The following is a 14,878-nucleotide window of genomic DNA, read 5'->3' on the forward strand; positions in this document are numbered from 1 at the left end:
GGAAACATGCTGAAGTATAAACAGTGATTATCTCTTGGTTATGGGAGTAATTTTTTAATTTATCATAAATATTCATTGTATTTATAATAAGGAAAATGACTTTTTAAATAGCACATTAACCTTATGATATACCTTTAATATGTTACATTCTTATTTTTTAAGTCAGAACTTCACTGATAAGTGTTTAAAGTGTTTTATATTAAAATTTTTTAAGTATAAGTTCCCCACCAGGGAACTAGTAGATTTACACTATAGATTACAATTTATATTGGCTTGTAGTATAATATTGTAGAAAAAACACACAAAAGTGGTCCTGCGATGTGAGAATAATAATGTATATTGGAACAATAAAATAGTGTTCGCCTTTTACCCCTTTTATGTCCAGTTAAGCATACTCCATGAGGTATAGTGATTTTGTTTTTTCTTCCCATTTTATTGAGATATAATTGACATATACAGTACTGTATAAGGTGTACAACATAATGATTTGACTTACATATATCATGAAATGATTACCACAGTAAGTTTAGTGAACATCCATCAAAACTTGAATTTATATGCATGATTCCTATCTTTTGTCTTTCTGTTTCCTTATGGCCTCTTTTAAATAGCTTATGTGAACAAAATGTTTCAAAAGAAGAGAGATGTCAGTAATATTGCTCATATACTGACAAGCCTAGTAGCATTTTTTATTGTCACAGAAAATGCTTCTTACTTGGTTTTCTCTTTCCTTATCTATAGTTTGTCAGGCAAGCTTATATTAAAACAATAGGGGAGGGATGAATCGGACTGTGAAGAAAGGTGGTCCATGAGAAGACTTAAATATCTTTGGATCTACAAGTACCCATTTAGCTTACTTCTCCTGTAATAAATTTAAATTTATTATAGTTTTTAATTTTAATTTTTATTTTTTTCTTATAGATCATAATATCAGTCTAGTATCAATGGAAGTAACAGTAAATGCTGTAGCTGGAGCTCTTAAAGCTTTCTTTGCAGATCTACCAGATCCTTTAATTCCATATTCTCTTCATCCAGAGCTATTGGAAGCAGCAAGTAAGTAAAAGCCTCCTTTTTTTTTTTGAGAGGGATGATGATAGTGGGGTTTGTACATTGATTGCTTTGTGTTAAAATCAGTCATGCACTAGCATATGTAGCTAATAAAAATTCAGCTTCTAGAACTGTTTATTAAAGCTCTTTCCCTTTAAATAAAATAGTTTTAGCTAGGCTCCCAGATGACTAGGTGCCCCTAGAAGTTAGATCATTATACTAGAAGTTTGAGATTTGTGTTTTTTATTCAAACTCAAAGGCATTGTAAGAAAAAGAAATTAAGTCTTCAAATGAATGTATCTGTAATGTACTTTAGTAACATATTAACCTGTGTATGGTCTGTACACATGTGTATATAAATTTTTTTTAAGTCAAAGAAATTAACTTTGGCCTCATGTCTTAATTCAGTTTTTGAAAAAGTAAGACAGGAAAATGGGTACTCATTCAGTATTGATTCCTACTTGGCATCATCATTCATCCAGATGTTTCTATGAAGCAAATGCTCATTTGTTATCTGGAAAATGAGACCAAAGGTCTATTTGAGTATCAGGTAACCTAGTGCTTAATCCACATTGTGTTCTCAATGCCTAAATTTAATGTAGTTTCTAAATATTTCTCTTTAATATTTCCTTTTGATTACAAGTCTTCAAGCTCTGTAGCGTGAGACTACTTATAATACTGATTGTTAAAGTTCTCCATTAATTTTCTTTTCATTAAAATCCACTTCAGTATATTGTCACAAGATACAGTTGCCTTATACATTCTCTTATATGAAAACTGGGAAAATAGTCCAATTGATAGCTTAGATTTTCTTAACTTTTTGGCCATGAACAATAGCCTCAGAACTTTCCTACTTAGGAAATATTGAGGGCTGATTTAGAAGTAATATGTGGCAAATGAGAAATTTGTTAGTACTTGGTGTACTACCATGAGTTGGTTGGCAGACTGGCCTCCTCCAGAGGAATCCATTGTTATTTTAGAAGAATGAACTGAATGAGGAAGAGCAGCAGTAAGGTGCTCTCTCCTCTCCCATTTACAGCAGAGCCACATTTCAGTTATCCTGTTTCATAAGTTGTGTAAATTTGGAAAGTAACTGAGCTAAATGCTTGTACTGCTTGTGCTACTTGTGAAGAACAATGATTTATAAGCTAAGTGGATTATAAGTAGGTATAATGCTTTAAATCAGGTGTTGGCAAACTGGCCTGTGGGCCAAATTTAGCGTGCCATCAGTTTTCAGAAGGCTTGCAAGCTGAGAATGTTTTTTTACATTTTTAAATGGTTGAAAAAATATTAAAATAAAATTTTATGAAATACTAAAATTATATGAATTCAGATTTTTAAAGTTCTATTGGATCACAGCCACTGTTGTTACATATTGTCTGTGGCCACTTTTGTACAACTGCAGAGTTGAGTAGTTTCACCCACAAAGCCTAAAATACTTATTCTCTATAGCATGAATATTAAGAGCCTAACAGATTTGTAAGTAGTTAATTCTAAATCAGTATCTAGTTATATAAGTTGCTTAAAGAAATTACTAAATACCATTTCCTATTTTACCACCCCCAGGTTACTTTGATCTTTAGTTATTAGCTTTACTTGTGAAAAGGCTATTGTAAATAGATGGTAGTCTGTTTATTAGCAGGTTCTTTACAGCATTTTCTTTGCTTTTGTTTCCCTCTCCTGATATGCTTTGTATACATTCTTGATTGTCTCATACAATAAGCATAGCAGGAAGCTTTATCAATAATATTTAATGTTTGTGTTTCACACAAATTCCTCGCTACTTTAATTTTACAGAAATCCTGGATAAAACAGAACGTCTTCATGCACTGAAAGAAATTGTTAAGAAATTTCATCCTGTTAACTATGATGTATTCAGATATGTAATAACACATCTAAACAGGTATTTTTATTTTTCGTTTTTGCAAATAAAATGCGCTATGTATTTCAAACATGTAACTTTATAAATTGGGTAATCATAAAATAGAGAAAGAGACTAATTTAAACATACAGTTCAATTTTGGTTCTCTAAATTATTTTTTCTATATTTTTAAAATAGATTTTTCATCAACTTGTTTAAAGAAAGGTATGTGACCTTTTTAGTATCTAACATGATTATATAAATAGTAAGTATGGTGAGTACTTTTTTTTTTGTCACCGCTGTTCTTTAACAAATCTCTTCTATAGAATCTTAGAATTTTAGTTATGGAATGACACTTAGATAATTAACCAGATCAACCTATTTGAAGTTGGAAAGATTGAGGTTTAAAGAGAGAAATCGTATGCTCAAGTGACACATCTTATGACTAGAATCCAAGTTTTATTAAGTGGTTTAATTGCCTCCTCTTTTGTACTGTGTCTCTTTTGTATATCTTGCTTGTTTTGTTTGGATATTCCTCATAGTGAAATTTTATTAGAAACTTGAATTCATATTACTATCCACCTTGAGTGTTACTGAAATGCAGGACATTAATCCTATATCAAAAGCCTTAAATATGTTAAGTTTCAAGTTTATACTTTTTTCTATAAAGATACTCTTCCCAACACCATTTTTTAAATGAAAGGCAATATTAATATTGTATAATAGCATAAAGCTCAAGACTATGGAGTTAAATAGGCTTGGTTTTGAAACATTTTTAGTTCTGTGGCTTTGGACAAATACTTTACCCTGCCTAAGCTTTGATTTTTCTTAACTATAAGAATGAGAAGAATAATAGCTCACAAAGTTGTTATTGAGACTGAATAGAATTATTAATATTTGTACTACTTTTTTCAAAAGTCTACTCTTCACAGTATTTTCTACTAACATTTTAACGAACTGAGGTTTGGTTTTTTTAGCTAGTAATGTCAGTGTCCAAAACAAGTACATTTCAGTCTGTGCCTCTTAAAAGAGAGTATTAAGCAGTGTTTAAAGTTTTTTTGTTATTATCAATGTAGCATAAAATTATATTAGCACTTCTAGTAACTCTTCTCTGGAGTCTCCCTCTGTGAGAAAATACCAACATACATAGTATTGCAGTATAATTAGTGGAATTTCCTCTTTTGAAAATTACCATGCAATGTGGTTCATGATTTAACAGATGTGTACAGGGTACTACAGGAGACCTTACCCAATATGGAATGTAGGGTTGATATATGAACATATTATTGTATGGCCTGATTAAAGTGCTGAAACAAGAATTGGACTTTATTAAAAACAATAGGGAAAAGAGACAAAGGGAAGAGCATATTCAAAGAATCACAGTGCTAGCCCACCATAAGACACTTAACTGTGTTTGACTCCAGTGATACAACAGTTAATGACACAGGCATATTTGGCGTGTTGAGGAACAGCAAAGAGGCCTGTGTGGTTTGAGCAGAGTGAAGGATAGGGCAGTACTACTCAGAGTGTAGCTTATTGATTAACTTTAGTCTTCAAAATATTTTACTGACACGGAGGTTGCTTTCATGTCTATCACTAAGTGCACTGTTGAGTTCAGCTGACATTTATGGGGGGGTGGAGCAAGACTTTGTCAATGAAAAAAGCATTGCATGATTGTTACTCTGAATGGTATGGGGAGCCACTAGAGAGTAGAACAGAGAAATAGTATCATCAGACTTAAATTTTAGAACAAACACTCAACTATTGATTATAATGGATATATACTCTTTGTGCCAGGTACTCTTGTAAATGCTATACAGACATAGCAGTAAATAAAATAATCACATTTCATGGAACTTTACATTCCAGTATAGGAAATAAATGATAAATATATATTGGGTGATTGACACATTGCAAAAATTAATCCATGGAGCTGTTCTTTGGATGTATTTTCTCTCACCTTCCATATTCAGTGAGTTATTGTGTCAAATTAGTTTTTTCTCCTGATTATTTTTCCTTTTCATTCCTCTGCCACTGCTTTAGTTTAAATTTTATCATTTCTCATTTAGGAAACTCTAGTTTGTCATTGAGCTCTCTCTCTGCCAATTTTTCTTCTTGATTCTCCCTTGATCCTGATGCCAGCATCATCTTTCTAAAAGCTCTTTGTGTAAAGATCACTACATCCTAAAGGAAGAAAATCTAAATTGTTTATCATTAAGTGGCCTAGTTCTAACTTAATCTGTTAAATCTCCTTTCCTTTTCCACTGTGCAGCACCAAGTGCCACTGTATTAAACTAATAGGACTTAACCGAAAGTATCAATTTGTGCTTGGTCCCTTATCACATCTTAACATGACTGCCTCAGTCTTTCTCAAAATTCAGTCCTCAAACCAACAGCATCAGCATCACCTGGGAACTTGTTAGGGATGCAAATTATCAGGCCCCACCTCAGACATAATTATCAATCTGTGTTTTAACAGGCCCTCCAGGAGGTTCTGATACACACTGAGAATCCCGGGGACGGGGTGGTATTTGTTTGTTTTTTATCCAAGTATGGTTGATTTACAATGTCATGTTAGTTTTCAGGTGTACAGCAAAGTGATTCAGTTATATATATTATTTTTTTAGATTCTTTTCCATTATAGGTTATTAAAAGCTATTGAATATAGTTCCTGTGCTATACAGTATTGTTTATCTATTTTATATATAGCAGTGTGTATCTGTTAATCCCAAACTCCTCATTTATCCCTCACCCACCCTTTCCCTTTTGGTAACCATAGGTTTGTTTTCTGTGTCTGTGAATCTGTTTCTGTTTTGTAAATAAGTTCATTTGTATCATTTTTTTTTTTTTTTTTTAGATTCCACATATAAGTGATATGGTATTTATCTTTCTCTTTCTGCCTTACGTTGCTTAATATGATAATCTCTAGGTCCATCCATGTAGCTGCAAATGGCGTTATTTCATTCTTTTTTGTGGCTGAGCAATATACCATTGTGTGTATACATATATATATACACACACACACACACACACCATATCTTCCATGTCTTAGCTATTGTAAGTAGTGCTGCAATGAACATTGGGGTGCATATATCATTTCAAATTAGAGTTTTTGTCTTTTCTGGATATATGCCCAGGAGTGGGATTGCTGGATCATATGGCAACTCTATTTTTAGTTTTTTAAGAAACCTCCATACTGTTCTCCATAGTGGCTGCACCAATTTATATTCCCAACAACAGTGTAGGAGGGTTCCCTTTTCTCCACAGCCTCTGCAGCATTTATTACTTGTAGACTTTTTGATGGTGGCCATTCTGAGCAGTCTGTGATGGTATCTCATTATAGTTTTGATTTGCATTTCTCTAATAATTAGTGATGTTGAACATCTTTTCATGTGCCTGTTGGTCATCTATATGTCTTCTTTGGAGAAATGTCTATTTAGGTCTTCTGCCCATTTTTTTATTAGGTTGTTTGTTTTTTGATACTGAGCTGTTTGTGTATTCGGAAATTAACCCCTCGTCAGTCACATCGTTTGCAAAATATTTTCTCTCCGTAGGTTGTCTTTTCATTTTGTTTATTGTTTCCTTTGCTGTGCAAAAGCTTATAAGTTTGATTTGATCCCAGGTGTTTATTTTTGTTTTTATTTCTGTTGCCTTGGGAGACTGACCTGAGAAAACATTGCTACAATTTAAGTCAGAGAATGTTTTGCCTATGTTCGTTAGGAGTTTTATGGTGTCATGTCTTATATTTAAATTTTTAAGCCATTTCGAATTCATTTTTGTATATGATGTGAGAGAGTGTTCTAACTTCATTGATTTACATACTGCTGTCCAGCTTTTCCAACATCATTTGCTGAAGAGACTGTCTGTTTTCCATTGTATATTCTTGTCTCCTTTGTCAAAGATTAATTGACCATAGGTGTGTGGGTTTGTTTCTGGGCTCTCTGTTGTGTTCCAGTGATCCATATGTCTGATTTTGTGCCAGTACCATGCTGTTTTAATTACTATAGCTTTGTAGTATTTGAGAACCACTGTTTTGACTAAATTACTCTGTCTTCCTACTGTTTTACTAACACCCATCACCCTTGGCTCAACTCAGACATTACCTCTTCAAGGAAGCCTTCCCTGACCACCCTCATCTAACTGATTTGCTACCTTTCCTTTGTACTTTTTGACTCAACAGACTTGATGCCCATATTCATGTCTTTCGAATCTATAGGTATTTTCAGAACCTATACTTGACTACCACATGGACACACCTGACTGGGCCCCTCTATGCACTATGTTTTAACAGAGGTTGACTTTATTCTGAATATTCTAATTTAGTCTCTTAACAAATAATAATAACTTTTACCACAGAACACGTATTTTTAGAGCACTTATTTTACCTCAGATGAGCAACTCCTGTGTTTGGGGGTGTGGGTCCTTTGGTTTAGATTTTAAATTTTTTGATATACAAATTTAAATAAAAAATTTTCCTGCTACCTTGCATATTGGGCTGTTTCTTCATGTGTGAATGAGAGGATTGGATAAAATACCTAAAATTTCCTCACAATTTAATAATTTTCAGTTAAAATTCAAGATTTGCTTCTTATGTTTCTTGCTTATTACAGACCGTGGTAGTAGTGCTGGCTCACATATTTAAAAGACTGGATGCAAAATAGTTAACATACGGTCATTTGTAAATTATTTATTGTCAGATCAAAAGAATTTTAAGGTAGAATGTGCTGTGTGAACTGTTGTCATTGAAATTAAATTTGTAACGATGTACAAGGTAGTTAATGATTAAAAAGATTTTTTTTGGAATACTAGAAACTTGAGTTTTTTGAAAGTTGAAAAGTCTCCCGGTTAGAGGATATGATAATTTTTCCAAAGTAAAAACCATCTTTGGGGGGCTTCCCTGGTGGCGCAGTGGTTGAGAGTCCGCCTGCCAATGCAGGGGACACGGGTTCATACCCCGGTCCGGGAAGATCCCACATGCCGCGGAGTGGCTAGGCCCGTGAGCCATGGCTGCTGAGCCTGCGCGTACGGAGCCTGTGCTTCGCAACGGGAGAGGCCACAACAGTGAGAGGCCTTGCGTACCGCAAAAAAAAAAAAAAACAAAAAAAGAAAACATCTTTGGTTCTCAAAAGGAATGGATTTTACTGCTTTTTTCTGTTATTAGAATGTAGTTGAAACATGGAATGCACAAGCAGGAAAATGTTTTAAATTTGAAGTTAAGATTTTTTTAAAAGGTAAAACCAAATCATCTGAAATAATATCCAGCTCTCAGATTCTTTAATTGCAATGCGTTTTGACTGGTTTCTAATTGTTTTTTCCTATCATAATTTCAGGGTCAGTCAGCATAATAAAGTCAACCTGATGACAGCAGACAACTTATCCATCTGTTTTTGGCCAACTTTGATGAGACCTGATTTTGAAAATCGAGAGTTTCTGTCTACCACCAAGATCCATCAGTCTGTTGTTGAAACATTCATTCAGCAGTGTCAGTTTTTCTTTTACAATGGAGAAATTGTGGAAACTGCGAACACTGTGGCTCCTCCGCCACCTTCAAACCCAGGACAGTTGGTGGAACCAATGGTACCGCTTCAGTTACCACCACCATTGCAACCTCAGCTGATACAACCACAGTTACAGACGGATCCTCTTGGTATTATATAAGTAGGAAGTGATTGCAGACAGCCTGAAATTGGACAAAAGCAAATCTAGGCATGCATGTTTCAGGGTTCAGTAGTATACTTCATGTTTCTTACAGATAATTCACATTCAAAATAATGAGACATTTTCTCTTTGAACTATATGGTATTCCTTATTCATTTACATTACAAATCTAAGACCATGTGATAAGCATGACTGGAGAGGTTTAATTTTTATAAACAAAAATAGCTATAAAATACAAAGCTGCTGTTGCATGCAACCTTATTGCAATCAGTATATCATTCCTGTGGCATTTTCTGTCACATTATATTGTGAATAAAATTTTTCTATAGAAATTAAATGATTTAAAAACTCACGTATATGAAACATTTAATGCTTTCCAGCCTGCTTTATGGCTGGTTTTGTTATTTGATGTGCTAATTTGAGCAACTTAATTTGCTTTTATCAGTCTGTATAGATAACTAAAAGCCCAGTTAAGTATTTTATAATTTCAGGCTACTTATGCCATGCTTGGGATGTTGTTTGAAAGAAAGAAAAATACTTAACATACTTCTGCACCTTCATCTTCTAAGTAAACCTGTGGATGATTTGATGGGGGTAAATGGATATATTTCTTGTACACACATACCAAGGACATGCTTGTGGCTAAAGTGAGTTGATAATGTTGTGCAAAGGATAGTTGTCACCAACTCATTTCTTTATCGTCCATGATGAAACAAACATCTTGTATACTGTTAATTCTGTAAACAGATGCATGTTCAAAAGATCTATTATGGTCTTGTAATCTTAATCTAATATATTTTAGATATTTTAATTTTTTCCCTCTTGGGAAATACATTTAGTATAGTGTAGAAAATACTTCATGACATTTTCATATAAGGTTATATAACTTTTCATACATAAACATGAAATTTGTTGTAGAAAATTCTTTAAACCAAACATTTTAATCTAGGACTTCAATTTAATCTGTCCCTTGAATCTATTTTTATGTGGCCCTTAAAAACATATCCAAAAATCCATTGCTAATATAGCAATAAAAATACTTTGGGTACTGACAGCCTCTTTGGAGTATGTATATATAAAGTTGCATACTTGTATTCATATTCTTTTCTGTGATATGTTGTACTAAAATCCAAAGTGGCTTTTGCACCATTTTTTAAAACCAATTTTTTCCTTTAATGTTGGTACCAGATTTGCTGTAAATGACTGCTGCTTTGGAGGTTAAACATTTCGTTAGTGAAGTTACAACCGGAACACGAAATTATGGATAAAATTTTCAGAATAAGTGGCATAGGTAAATTTTGTTAGGCTTTATTCAAAATTTGTTCATTATCAAACCATGCCGGTTTTTTTCCCAGAAAGGGAAAAAATGGTTTTTTTGTTGCTAGGTTATATTTTGTGTAGTAAAGAAAAAATTCTTTGGTCCACATTGTAATCTTCATACTGCAATTTTAAGGTTGTCATATGTGTACTGTAGTAAATAGATGATTTTGAGATTTGAGGCTCCTAAGAGTTTGATTTGCTCCATTTTTTCCTAAAATAAATACTGTCTTTCCCAACTGTTACGTCATAGGTATTGTACTTCTAATTTTAACTTCAGAATCAAGATGTTGACATGAACCAGGCTGCTGTTGAAGTACATGTATATTATAAATTATCTTATTTGTGTTATACTCTTACATGTTATTATCTTTTCTAAGAAAACAAAGTCCCTATTATTCCTATTGCAAAGCACACAGGAATTAAGAAAGTACAGTAATTTTTAAAAAGAAAAATCTGGTAAATGTAGTATTCTTAACTTGTTCTATATTACTTATACCTATTGTCTATATAGCTTTAATTTATAGCTGTCAGTTTAACATCGGCATGTCTGGCAAAGAAAATTAAACTTTAAGAGTTTTATAAACTGTTTCTAGGTTGCTAAAGAATTTATTTTTCTACTATATATGGTATAGACAAAGCTCAAAACTATGTACAGGAAAAAAGCCTGACTATTTCTTTTGGAAGTAGGCTGAAAAGAGAATTTTCAGAACTGTTCATGTCTTCAGTTCATTTGGTCATAACTTTGCTATTGTAATATGTGAATCCCAGTTTATTTAAACTATTCTCTTTTATACTGTGTTAATTTAACTTTCATGTGCATTTAGTACAACTTTTGTTATTGAAACTAGCATTTACCATTTTCCACATTTACTACCTTACACCTTCCCAAAAATTTATCTCCACTTTTCTATGCATTCTATAATTGATTTGAAAAGCTTCATAGTGGGTCATTTAAAATTCTACTTTTGGTTCACTTAACAGATAGGTTACAGTTAATTGAAAATTAAAATACGGTTTAAAGCTCAGTCTGTTACACTGAATTGATTGCGTTTGTTTTTGCCAAGGGTTTAGATATGTTTTTGAATATTAGAAAAATAATGCTAAAAACAAAATAATATGATTAAGCTTTTTTCTGGTAAGTTACCGGAAGGTTTCACTGTTTAGGGAACTATCATATATGAAACTTCGTAAAGGATGAAAAGAATATTAGGTAGTCTTGTAATTATGCATAAACATTAAGGCATTATATTTTACAGTTTTAAATAAAATTCCATCTACACACATGTTGCCATCGTTTCATTTAAGCTTCAGTGCTTGTAGTTATTACAGTATTGTACTTAACAGTATCTAGTTTAGCAATATAAAGAAGCGTAGTGGAATTCTCAAATTTTCAGTAGATTTATGGGAAGTCAGATTCTATTCAACAAACATTAGGATATACAATTAATTTTAATTTTGGAACACAATTCCAGGCACAATATATTTTCATTTGAAATGGTATTTGTTAGTAGTGCTTATTTTCCCCAACATTTACAATGTAAATAATGTAGGTAGCAGCAATCTAACTTAGCCAAAAAGCAGCTTTTATTTTCCATACTGTATGTAAATAATGTAGACTTTTTTTTTTTAGGTACTGCAGTTTAATTTCTAGTATCTCTTAGATAGGAACAAAAAGGAACAATTGGAATAAGAACTTAGGCCTTAGCTTCCATGTGATTTTTAGTTTTTTATACAGTAATAATTGTGATGCTATTTGTCAACTGGATATAAATATATATATATAATTTTAAAAAGTCAAAAGTGCTTTGTTTCTTCGTTTATAATTAATGTAATTTTGTGCTTCACCAACAGGATGCTGCAGTAAAATATCAGTGAAGCTTCTTCTGTATAAAGAATGCTATGAATAAAACATTAAGAAGCTGTGTAATTTTAAGTTATAGTTGCCTCTAATTTTACCATTTTATTGGTAAAAATCAACTGATATTTTTTCATAAAATAGGAAAATGTTTTTAAAATTACAATGAAAGTTTTATTAGGGAAGTGTATTATTGAGCTTTTACTGTACCATGAGAGGAGATCTAAAATTTATTCTGGATGTATACATACAGTTGAAAATTAATTTTAAAATGTTTAGGAAAACAAGATTGCACAGATTTCTAAGACTCAAATGTTACCTGGAATTTCGAGCTGTGGCTAGACATATTTTGAGCCACTGGAAATATTTTGAAGCCTATTCTAGTTTATAACAGAGGTGCTAACATTGAACAACATAATATTTTTATTTTCTTCATGGTTTATGAATATTAAGTCAAACTTCTATAGGTATATGTTGTCAAATTCTATGGATCTGGTGAGGTCGGTTTGACCTGAATCATTGTATGTGTTTATCTTGAGTTTAATCCTTTTAATTAAGTACCTTAATTCTTAGGCTGAACAATTTCTGATTTGTTTCAGAACTTTATGGGGCACTTAAAATTTTTTATTGTGTCTGAACTGTTAAAGTTCTTAGCGTTTTCAATTTATCAAATGTCTGAAAATAAAATTTTCTAAGATTTAATAAGGGAAGGAACTACTCTTCAAAATTGATTTCTTATGGTAGGATCTGTGTGTAGTTGAGAAGACTGTACAAGCATTAATGACATCTCATATCCAGTAATATCCAGTCGTTAGATGTGATCCAAGTACCATGATCTTTTTAAAGCATTTAAAAATCTACTAACTAAGGAACTTTGGGAATATCCACTATTCAGTTGGTCCTCATTATCATCCTGTAAGCATGAGTCCATTTTTTTTCCCTTACAATATTAGTTTTAACTCTTGGGGTGTGTTGGGGGGTGTGGCGCTGGGTGGGAAGGATCCACAGTTCTCACATTAAGTCTTAAAGGGTTCAGTATTAGTCTTCTGTAGAAATTTTGCAGGCAGTAGGAATGCTTTTGAAAAGCTAATCAATGGTAGTCAAAGGTAGGATTTCAGTTATAGCTAAGTTTAATGTATAAAATTATAAACCTTGAAATTAATGCAGTGCTGGCAATTCTGGTTTAGTTATTTTTTACTCATCATTAGAAGAGTGCCAAGACCTGCAGTATATGCACTTCTGTAAGTAGTAGTCGAGGAATTTGTACTTAGAAACGACCTAATACTTGTTCATTCCCACAGTGTAGTTTTTCTATTCATCTTTATTTGCCTCATAAAATTTATTCATAAATTTATTATGAACTATTTAGTAATGGCTTTCTTGTTCTAATAGTTTGTCTGATACTTAGTTAAGATTCCCTTAGTGTTAAAACTATTTTTTCAAATTTCTATTTTGTGTTAAATCTTATTCCAGCACAAGTGATGTTGGATTAGCAATTGATATATTTACTAATTGCTTTACTAATTCATCAAAATTAGTTTTAGTTATGTATCTGTACTCACCAGATCATTTTATTTTTTTCTGTTATCTATTTTATACATAGTATCACTAATGTATATATTATTGATATATATATATACCACCCCCCCAGATCATTTTCTTATGACCTTGAACTAAATGTTCTGTCCTATTTAGTATTTTTTAGGTCCTTACCAGTTTTTAAACTATCTTATCAGTTTCAAATTTGGAGCTCTTAGTTTCCCTTATCTCTAGATTCTTGGTATTTTATTTTATCCAAATAAATGTCTTTGTAGGCTTAGTCGCTCCACGGCATGCGGTATCTTCCCGGACCAGGGCTTGAAACGTGTCCCCTGCATTGGCAGGTGGATTCTTAATCACTGCGTCAACAGGCAAGTCCCTATCCAATTCTTTATTGCAAAATGACTTGTAAGTTACTTTAAAATCCACTTAGATAATTATGATCACGGTGAGCAAACTTTTTGGTGAAAGGACAGACAGTAGATGTCTTAGACTTCGTAGGTCATGCAGTCTCTGACACTGCTCAACTCTGCTGTGGTGCAAAAATAAGCAGAACAATATAGAAATAAATTAACACGACTGCATTCTAATAAACTGTGTTTATAAAAAAAGAGGCAGCAGGCTGGATTTGGTCCACAGAGCCGAGTTGATTGATCCCTGCCTCAGATGGTTAGTAGAATTAGGATCTTCCAAGTTTTATCCATGTGGAATAATGTATGATAGAGTAACACAAGGTAATGTAGGTCAAAGTAAAATTTTATGAAGGATGATGACAGTTGCCCGCTGTTCATGCTGCCTTTTTTCCCAAAGGGGATCATCTTTTTTTAGTTGTAAGTAATGAGAGCTATGTGGAATAGTTTTTTGAAAGATCATAATATATTATTAAAATGTTGCATCTAGAAGGTAGGAATGGTGATATAATTTTATACATCAGGATGAATTGCTTTCACAGCTTTATTTCTCTTAAGGATAACTTAAAGTAATATTTTTGAGGGCAGTAATTGCCATCTCCACACATTATATGTTAATCATGATCATTTAGTAAGTATGTCAGTAAGTTGTTATATAGGTTAATGAAGTGGTTAATATCTTTAAAGTGCTAACCCTAAAATAAAATCATATCCGTAATGGATCTAGAAGTATGTGACCATCATTTAATGGATGATCTCTTCAAACTGTAGGTCTCTACTTCTGAAATCTTATTGGTGGTTTTTAGTCTATATTTAAGTGCTATATGAAGCTTATAATGGCAAATCCTAATAGATTCATACTTAAGTTCAAACAAGTTCCTTCAGGTAAAAATAAGCTTTCTCAAGTTTTAAGAATGTGCTGGCTTTTGAGTGTTTTTCTGTTTATAGCAATGGCTTCCATACATCAGAATCACTTGTGGGAGCTTTTTAAGAATCAGGCTATCCAGAAGCTAGCCAACTATACAAATCTCTGAAGTGCCAAGTGTAAGAGATTTATTCCCAGTCATGTGCTTTTGTATTCCATCTAGGGAGGACAAAATGGAGTTTCCAGAAGAAAAATTTCATATAGTAAGAGTTAATTACATAGAAAAAGCCTTGGTATTCAAATTTAAACTCATAACTATATCA

General features: G+C 32.6%; 1 protein-coding gene across 1 annotated transcript in view; it reads left to right on the forward strand.

Annotated features, from left to right (window-relative positions):
• The window catches only part of ARHGAP5 (Rho GTPase activating protein 5), an 85,786-nt gene extending 73,431 nt beyond the window's left edge, over window positions 1-12,355 (forward strand). Inside the window, exon 7 of the mRNA XM_024133840.3 lies at window positions 8,239-12,355. Coding sequence (XP_023989608.1) covers window positions 8,239-8,566 — 328 coding nt within the window. The 3' untranslated portion in view covers window positions 8,567-12,355. The remainder of the gene's footprint in view (window positions 1-8,238) is intronic.
• Window positions 12,356-14,878: the final 2,523 nt, after the last annotated feature.

This window comes from Physeter macrocephalus, chromosome 11, assembly GCF_002837175.3.
Source record: "Physeter macrocephalus isolate SW-GA chromosome 11, ASM283717v5, whole genome shotgun sequence".
Taxonomy (NCBI): domain Eukaryota; kingdom Metazoa; phylum Chordata; class Mammalia; order Artiodactyla; family Physeteridae; genus Physeter; species Physeter macrocephalus.